The 9,518-nt window shown below is 39.9% G+C and overlaps 2 protein-coding genes across 2 annotated transcripts; both read left to right on the forward strand.

Moving 5' to 3' along the window:
- The first annotated feature begins 286 nt into the window (after positions 1 to 286).
- On the forward strand, positions 287 to 1,729 carry LOC121626956 (transmembrane protein 272-like). Its single transcript, XM_041965711.1, has 4 exons — positions 287 to 350; positions 476 to 526; positions 645 to 851; positions 1,521 to 1,729. The coding sequence occupies exons 1-4, from the start codon at positions 287 to 289 to the stop codon at positions 1,727 to 1,729; spliced, it is 531 nt and encodes a 176-aa protein (XP_041821645.1).
- Positions 1,730 to 6,119: 4,390 nt separating this feature from the next.
- Positions 6,120 to 7,597, forward strand: LOC121626957 (transmembrane protein 272-like). Its single transcript, XM_041965712.1, has 4 exons — positions 6,120 to 6,221; positions 6,346 to 6,396; positions 6,494 to 6,700; positions 7,262 to 7,597. The coding sequence occupies exons 1-4, from the start codon at positions 6,161 to 6,163 to the stop codon at positions 7,468 to 7,470; spliced, it is 528 nt and encodes a 175-aa protein (XP_041821646.1). The 5' UTR covers positions 6,120 to 6,160; the 3' UTR covers positions 7,471 to 7,597.
- The last annotated feature ends 1,921 nt before the right edge of the window (positions 7,598 to 9,518 follow it).

Consider the following 9,518-nt stretch of genomic DNA (forward strand, 5'->3'; position numbering starts at 1 on the left):
TTTATTTTGGGGGTCTATGGGGACTGATTTGGTTTTTGAGCCAGCCTCAAGTAGCCTTTCGAGCCTTGCTTGTTATGAATGGGCGCAAAACGTGGTGGAAATGTTACTGTAGCAGCCCTGAGATGCTGCTTTTGAAGACCAAGGCTGTGAAAGAATGACTTACCTAATACTTGTGTTTGCACTTCTTATGCTTGTCTCCTGGCTCACTTTTTAAAATGTGGATAACATTAGTCGCTTCTGTCTCAGCTCTTCCTTTGCAGGTTAGAGTCGCCTTTACTTTACAACAATGTCAACTGCAAGGCTTCTTCGACGTGCCCGCAACCTTCCTCAACCCCCAACACCGATACTAGGTGAGATCACCTGACAGCCAGAATCAGACACATCCATGTCATGCTTTGATTTTGCTCAGATTAAATACAGAAAAGAGGCTGTACGTCTCTGTGCTGCCATCTGAACATAATCTTTCCTCTTGTAGTAATCTCCAAGGTGGTTCTCTGTGCAATGCCCATTGCTGAGATTGCAATTGGTGAGTGAGTGATGCACGTTTTCAGACATTTTGAACATTTTTTCTCAAATGCAAGACTGAATATTGTGGAAATATGGCACGACTTATCTGCTGTCGTCACATCCTGTGTGTCCAACAGGTGCAGTATATCTGCATGACTGTCCGCGGCAGCACTACATCCCCATCCATCTGATCGTGCAAGGAGTCTTCAGCCTGGTGCTGGTGATGCTCTCCTGCTTGCCGTGCACCCACGAGCCTGAGGACACCCCTCCAAGCAAGCTCAGTCAATCCATCATGGGCTGGAACTCACTGATATCTGTCTTTCTCTTCTGCTGGTTTATTGCTGGTGAGTTTAAGCAGCGGTAGGCTGATGAATGAGCCCACAGAGGGGAAACGTGACCAAAGACAGTGCAAGTGACATTTAGGCTATTTGATAAGAAACCACAGCGAAGGGAAATAATTTGTTTGTGGTTGGCAGGAGTGTTTGTGTATTGAGACATCTCAAACAGATACCTGGCAAACAGTCAAACTACTGTTAGGACACATATTGGAGAAAAAGACAGAAAAGTGTATTTATGCAAATGACACTGCTCAAAACGATGTCTTAAAAAAAAACAAAGGGTGGTTGAAACACCGGCGATTAAACAAAATCTGTATCCAAAATCTGTCTCACAACCCCTGAAAGTGGGAATTATACAATTAGTGGACATTTTTACAAGCAACACAGGAGCCACATGCACAGAGGATATCACATGAAAAGAGACAGAAACGTTTTATAAGCCATTATAAACAATGTCTGTGAAGTGGATTAGTTAGCTGCAGTCAACGTCCTTAATCAGCATGATAACAGACCTCATGTTGTATCAGTGCATCTCTACTCTTTACATCTATAAATCCTGTCAACGCTGTCTAAAATGCCTTTAAGTCTTTGTTTCAATCATTTCTGGTATGAAGCCAAAGACTGTGACTGTGTTTGTGAAGCTGATCTTTTCTCTGGTTTCCTGTCTCTTTACAGGTAATGTGTGGACTTACTCTATTTACCAGCCCAACTACAACAAGATCACAACAAATGTGAATCCCTACTGCGACAGGACGCTGTACCTGTTCTCCTTCTGGACCATGACCGTGGTCTACATCCTCATGGGTGTTTCCCTGGTGGTCGGCTGCATTTACTTGATCTTCTCCTGCGTGACTGGCAGAGCCAGCGACAATGACAACGTCTAGAGACGTTGAGGACGATGAGGAGGCATGGTGCATCTCATGGGGTTGCATGTGATTGGTTTACTGTTGATGCTAAATATGTGCCTAGATCCAAGTTGTACTTTTCTATTGCACCTTAACCAATCTGAAATATAATAACAACAATAATAAACTTGATATATAGAGCACTTCTTTAACAATGTTAAAGTGTTGAAATGATAATAAAATAAAATAAAATTCACTCAGGGTTAAAAGCTTTTATATATATATATATATATAAAATAAGAAGCAATTTAAAAGCAATGATAGATTTAGCAAGCCTAATCTCAGCAGATAACTCATTCCAGATGATTCTGAGGTTCCAGACTGCAAAAGCCCTGTTGCCTCAATTCCAATTTGATCATGAAAACATAGGCTAGAATCAATATCGTACACAAGTTTCTAACAGTCTAGCAAGAATTTGGTGTGGCAAACAAGGTAATTTCTGTTTTGACATCATTGAGTTTGAGGAAGTTGTAAGAAGTCCAGCAGTTGATATCAGAAAGGCAGGCCTTAAATTGGGCTGTGCTGGTATGATAAGTGGATTTTAATGGCACATATAACAGGGTGTCGTCAGCATAGCAGTGGTGCTGTACGTCAGCAGGGCCTCTTCCTTCTTCCTCTTTCTCTAATCCACTTTCAAAATGCTTCATATTGGTAACAGCTGTGTGTCTCTGATCGTAACTCAAACTGTTATCTCGTTTGATTTGGTGCATGGGAGAATAGTCCACATTTACATGCAGACAGATTCATTTTTATCTGTTTCAAATTATCATTCGTCTGGAGTGACAAGAAAAGAGAAAAATTTTATGAATAAAAAATAATTCACAAATTCATGATTACATTGCAGACATAAACACAGAAAGAAAGAAATAGGAGCAAGTGGTGCTAATGTCAGGGAAAGCTGCTGATCATGTTTTTGACATTGTGATGTCTTAATTTGTAAATGACTGTTGGAAACAGACATTCAGTCTGGTGCACCAGAGCACATGAAGGAAACATTGCATATGATTTCACTTTTGTTAAATTTGCCATGATATATTAATGAAGTTCAAAGCCTGAATGAAATTGAAAGGGTCTTCATATGGTGCATTCATGTGCTTGAGAATCTTTCATGCCAGCCAAGCAGCCCTGGTGTAGATGATACAATTACTGAAGCCAGCTGTCATTAAAATTGTCTTTTCATATTATTTATGTTGTTAATACGCATTTGTGTCCTTCTTTTGATTAAATAATTAACAGAAATATCAAAATTTAAGTCAGTTTGTTAAATTGGAAATTTGGATGGTTTAAATCCTTGACAAGTATTATAGTTCTTAAAGAGCACTTGTAGAGCACTTCACCGCGTCCAAACTTTTTTTGGAATCGTGGTTGGAAGTCAAAATGCTGTGTAGCCACAGCTGTATGTGTCCACAGCGAAGACCACACCAATGCAAACTGTACAAAGTTCAGATAAAAGACAAAGGCTCATTTAACCTTTATCTGTTCTCATTTGGCAGCATTTGTTTATCATGAGCCTGTTGTATTCATGCTGCTGTTGAAAGTGAAGGATATTAAACCACCATTACTTGTGTTTGAAGTGTGGTTGAAGTGTTGAGTGTTTTTGTGTGTCCATCTATTCATTCCGCAGCTTCGATTTTCCTCTTACACTCTTGTGACTTCTGTCTGTTTATTTTATTGTATATTCATTTTTTCGTTGCCAAGAAGTCCAGCAGGGGCCTTACAACCCCATGCCTGTCTTGATTTCACATGTGGGGGCCTAGCAGGGGTACAGACTCAAAACTTTATTTAAATTTTGTTTCAATCATTTTTTTTGCCTTTTTTTTCCATTCTACTAAAAACCATGTGGTCATAAAAATGTCCAGCATCTAAATCGCTTTCTAAAATACTGAAATTTTGTGAAGACTCAAGTTTGTATGCATTCAATTTAATTTAAATTTAAAATGCAACTAACCTCTTAAAATGAAGAAACTTGTGAGACCTCATCTCCGAAAATGTCCTCAGTGTGGACATGAGCTTTAGCAGTTCAACCAAAAAAAAACATCTTTCCTGCTCAGATCTTTAATCATCTTGTGACCTCTGTGGGGTCACAGTGACTTCAGGCACATGAGGATGACAGAGCCGTGTTGATGTCATGTTGGATTTTTATCATGAACAGCGAGTGAAGAAATATGTTGTGAGATGTTAAAGAAGAGCTGCTGCTGCTTTTTGCCTCCACTCTGCATCAAGTCGGGGGCCGACGTTTGACTCGTTGCTCCACTACATTTGATAGCTTAAGTTACTTTGCAGATTCAGATTAGTGCTATGAAATAGAATAAAAAAATAAATGATGATGAATTAGTATGGATAAAGATTTGTCTTTATTGATCCCTTGGTGAAACAAGCTATCTGACTGTATGTTTGGTAAAAAGATATGGCTCACTGTCACGGCAACATTAAAGTAATGTACATATCAATGCATCAATAGTACAAAACAATGTTATCCATATCTTACCATGTGCAATTCAAAAATGCTCAGTTTCAAGGAAATGTTTTTAATATTTTTAAACCCTTTTGTACGTAATGTACGAATGCATAGTTGAATTCTATGTCTCCTTTTATTCTTGCCATTATTGCAACAGATTAATTTCACTGGAGTGGGATCAATAAAGTTTTATCTTATCTTACCATGATAATTCTCATACAATAATATAATACACATTATTCTGAAATGGGCCTTTAAAACGAGACCTTTTGATAATTATATTTGGATGGTACCACTTTTGTTCTTTACTTTATTTCGACACATTTCTGCTTTTACTTCTTTTACTGAAATAAAAGATTTGAGTACCTTTGGCACCGGCTACCTTGAGATCAGCTGACATGTGAACGCCTCTCTGGGCATGCGTGCTCTGGAGAGGTGGAGGTTTGGCATCCAACAAGGCGCGGCAGCTCGGCGGGTCAGCAGCTCAGAGTCACGGCAGCACACAGAGGGAAGGTAAACGCACTCACAGGTAAGAGTGGGAGGATAATCAAGACTTTTCCCACATTAAATTACTACTTTAACACTAAACTTTGTGTGGTTATATTTACAGATGAAACTCATTATTAGACTCCAGAAATTAGTTTTATGTTGCTGTTTTAAGTGACCTTAAGCAAATTATAAAATAAAAGGTGAGGTCGTGGTTTAATGTTATCAGCTCTGATCGGACAGCATTTATTCAGCATGGTTTTCTTCAAATTTCTTACATGTCACTAGAGATGCACCAATCCACTTGTTCTCAGCTCTGATCCAATTGAGATATCTGAATTTGAACATATTGAAATTATTATCATTATCATTATTATTGTTATTATTCTTTTATTTGCTGGTATTATGTGTGAGGTTGACACTGACCTTCAGTGTAGTGGTGAAAAGTTCTGTCAGTTAAATGTTGATGAACTGTGTTTGGCTTCACATTCAGTCTTGTTACCAAAGTCATCCTCCAATTTGACGTCAAATTTCAGTTCAGGGAGCCTGAAAGCTTTAGGCTTCTGGTTCAGGCTCAGTTTTAGTTGAGAAGTGATCCAGGATTTGGGATATTTCTTTGTTTTGACTGGTATAGTGGTATTTACACAGAAAAAGTCCGTAATGACACTGACCCTGTTCATAAATGTGCGTCCTCTTACGATTGTGGCTCATGATGTTGAAGTTCCTGTTTGAAGATCTCTCAGTTATTAATGCGATTAAAAAAAGGAAAGAAAGGTCTGAGCAATGGGTGTGAACCATGTCCGAAATAAAACATGGACGTAGTCTCGGTGACGTCACCGTCAGGTTTCTGAAGAGCCATTGTGAAGCTCAGTGACAGCGGCTCTGGTTGTCACCACCTTTTCAGTGCCCGACTCCGCCTAACTCCTTGCTGATCCAAAAATGGGCAAGGGGTGAAGCATGGGTGGAGCCGAGGCGTAAGTTAGACGTATAAAATTAGCGGCGTACAGTTTTCATGAAAGGGGAAATTCGCTACAGAGAGCAAAACCATGTTTATTTCTGCTGTAAAGTTGGGCATTTTAATGTGGGGGTCTATGGGGACTGATTTGGTTTTTGAGCCTCAAGTGGCCATTAGAGGAAGTGCAGTTTTTTTGGCATTTAAACACACAAGTATTGCTTTTTTTCACTGCATGCAATTCATGTCACAACATCCTCTCTCATCAGATTTTCAGTCTGTGCTGTGAATTGCATAAAAAACAAGTCCAATATTTTGATGCTCATATCGATAGTTGTCAAACCAGTTGCTGATAAATGTTTGCCAACTCATCAACTCATCTGAATGACCTCCTCCCTGGAGAAAATGTTACCTCTGTAAATGAGATGCTGCCTGTCTCCTGGCTGTGGATAACATTAGTCGCTTCTGTCTCAGTTCTTTCTTTGCAGGTTAGGGTCGCCTTTACTTTACGACAATGTCCGTGTGGCTTCTTCGACATGCCCGCAAACTTCCTCAACCCCCAACACCGATACTAGGTGGGTCAACTGACAGCCAGAATCGGACACGTCCCTGTCATGCTTTGATTTTGCTCAGATTAAGTACAGAAAAGAGGCTGCAAGTCTCTGTGCTGCCATCTGAACATATTCTTTCCTCTTGCAGTAATTTCAAAGGTGGTTCTTTGTGCGATGCCCGTTGCTGAGATTGCAATTGGTGAGTGAGTGATGCACGTTTTCAGACAGTTTGTTTTTGGAGGTACAGTTTTCAAATGCAGGACTAAATATGTGGAAATATGGCATGACTCCAACAGGTGCAACATATCTGCATGACTGTCCGCGGCAGCGCCACATCCCCATCTATCTGATAGTGCTGGGAGTCTTCAGCCTGGTGCTGGTGATGCTCTCCTGCTTGCCATGCACCCACGAGCCTGAAGACGCCCCTCCAAGCAGGCTCAGTCGATCCATCATGGGCTGGAACTCACTGATATCTGTCTTTCTCTTCTGCTGGTTTATTGCTGGTGAGTTTAAGCAGCGGTAGGCTGATGAATGAGCCCACAGAGGGGAAACGTGACCAAAGACAGTGCAGGTGACATTTAGTCTATTTGATAAGACACCACAGTGAAGGGAAATACTTTGATTGTTTGTGGATAGATGGAGTGTTCGTGTATTGAGACATCTCAAACTGCTATCTGGCAAACAGTCAAATCACGATTAAATATTAACAGCTCTCATTACAACAGAACACTGTTCAACAACACCACACCTCCAGCGTAATCACGCAATTGAGTCAACACCTCTCTGAGTCAGTTTGAACAAAAACGAACAAAAACATTATCAGCTCCATGAAGGCAGCATGTGTTGCAGGATCCTTGTATTGTACTATGTTAGTTTCAGGTAGGTGGACCTCATAAACTGGCAACTGAGTGTTTGAAACTGCATTTAACCATTGTAACAAAATTTTGGCTTTACATCTGTCTGAAATGTCTTTAAGTCTTTGTTTCAATCATTTCTGGTATGAAGCCAAACACTGTGACTGTGTTTGTGAAGCTGATCTTTTCTCGGGTTTCTTGTGTGTCCAGGTAATGTGTGGACTTACTCCATTTACCAACCCAACTACGACAAGAACACAACAAATGTGAATCCCTACTGCAACAGGACGCTGTACCTGTTCTCCTTCTGGACCATGACCGTGGTCTACATCCTCATGGGCATTTCCCTGGTGGTCGGCTGCATATACTTGGTCTTCGCCCACGTGACTGGCCGAACCGGCAGCAGTGACAATGTCTAGAGACGGACGAATGTGGAGGCAGGGTGCATCTCACGGGGCTGCACGCGATTGGTTTACGGCTGTTTTCTGCTGCACGTGTTTTTACAGTCTATTTAATGAGTACTTTCACTTTCACCATTGCTGCATTCCTGCTTGTCTCATTCAGTTTTGCTGACTTCATATCGCTTCATGTCTTAAAGAGATGCAACAAGGCTAAAATCAGTCATTAGAAGCCGTGCAGTGTTGAAGTGAAACCTGGTGAGGGCGAATGTTTGAATGTTGAGAAAACAAGGTAATAAAAGAGCATCGTTCTGCTGATCAACTATTGTTTACTATTAAATGTTTTTTTTTTTACATTTTCTACCTTTTTAATTACATGGACATACACAGTCTTAAAGCTGATAAGTAGTTAGGACACTAAAACTTCAATCATTAAGCATTTCACAAATTTGCTCCTGTCCCAACTTGTTTGAAACGTGTTGCTGCATCAAATTCATCAAATTTACAAAAATCAAAGAAGCTGATGAGGCAAAACATTAAATATATCGCCTTTGTACTGTTTTCAGCTGAGAATCTGTCAAAAATCGCATTTTGTTCTATTTACTGTATGTTTTATCCACAGCTGAAACCACACCAGTGCAAACTATACAAAGTTCAGATAAAAGACAAAGGTGCTTCAGATTAGTTTTTTTGATACAGTTTAAACTTCGACATAAGACACAGCATCTCTATGAATTGATATTTAAATCACTTTCTAAAACACTAACACATTCACATTGTTATTATGAATGTGACTTTAGCCACGTGAGGATGACTGAACCATGCTGACGTCATCCCCAAGCTCTCTGACTGTTTGTACAGCTGTGCTCATAAACTGACATACCTGTGGAAAATTTGTGAAACATTGGCCATTTTTTTGGAAAATAATGAAAACTTTTTTCAGTTTGGGGATAGTGGTCAGATGGCGGCATTTAGTATCGTTTTTTATGTATTAGCAATTGTGTGTGCCCTATTTAAATCATAATGGGAACTGAAATCAAATCAAAAGCTGAATGTGTGGCCTAATAATATACACACAACTTGACTCATGCAGGTTTATGATTAAGATATTTTCTTTAGATGTTTCACGCAGTTATTAACATTTACAGACAGGATAAATGCACCAGAAACAAGAAAAAGCAGGAAGGACTTGTAACCATTAATGCTGTGGGATTCAAATCAATACAAAGAACAGCTTCAGCTAAATCACACAGATAGAAGTGAGCAGACTTCTGCAGCCCGCTCCTCATGTCTGCTCCAAGTTAACAGGTTGGCTGTCTTCAGCTGAGTTGCATTGTGGGGAAAGTAGGCCCCAGGCTTTTGACAAGGAAGAGAAACACATTAACACAATAAAAAAAGACGATGCCTCTGGTTGTGCAACCTGACTCCAGGTGTCTGCAGAGAGGGGAGTGTTAGCAGCGTTCACACATGTGTTGATTTTAAACTTTATTGCTTTAAGATTTGATTACATTGGCCTTTTTCAACATCTTTATACATTTCTATACATTTCAAGTGTCTCTGGAGAGGAACTGGAGAGTTATGAGCATTTTGGACAAGACTAATGTTGTTTGAATGGTCACACTTTTAAAAAAGCCAACTTCACAGAGCTGAACTGTAGGTTTGATTAGCTTCAGAAATTGTCGCCATGACTGTGGGAAGCTGGCGGACTTCATTTAAAGGGGCTTGCCTTTGAACTTTCCTCACATTTAATACGGGAACATTATGATAGTGTAGCAATGATGTCGTTGTTGCAACTGTACTTAAAGGAGCTGCCCCCAGTAATAGAGACTGAACCGGCAGGTGTAATTCTGAGGTAGCACACATGTTCACATTATGACAGGCAGATGCAACTGAAACTGACATTAGAGTTTGACCAATGCTGGATTTGTCAGGCTGATACTGATTTTGAAAAAAAATTGTCAGTGTCGTATTAAAAAAGTACATCTTGTCTTATCTGATTAGTTCTTTAACTTGAGTACTAAGTGTGTACTTGTAGTCTGAAGTTTAGTATGGCATCAAATGTTGAACAA

The sequence above is a fragment of the Chelmon rostratus genome, chromosome 23 (assembly GCF_017976325.1).
Source record: "Chelmon rostratus isolate fCheRos1 chromosome 23, fCheRos1.pri, whole genome shotgun sequence".
Lineage (NCBI taxonomy): Eukaryota > Metazoa > Chordata > Actinopteri > Chaetodontiformes > Chaetodontidae > Chelmon > Chelmon rostratus.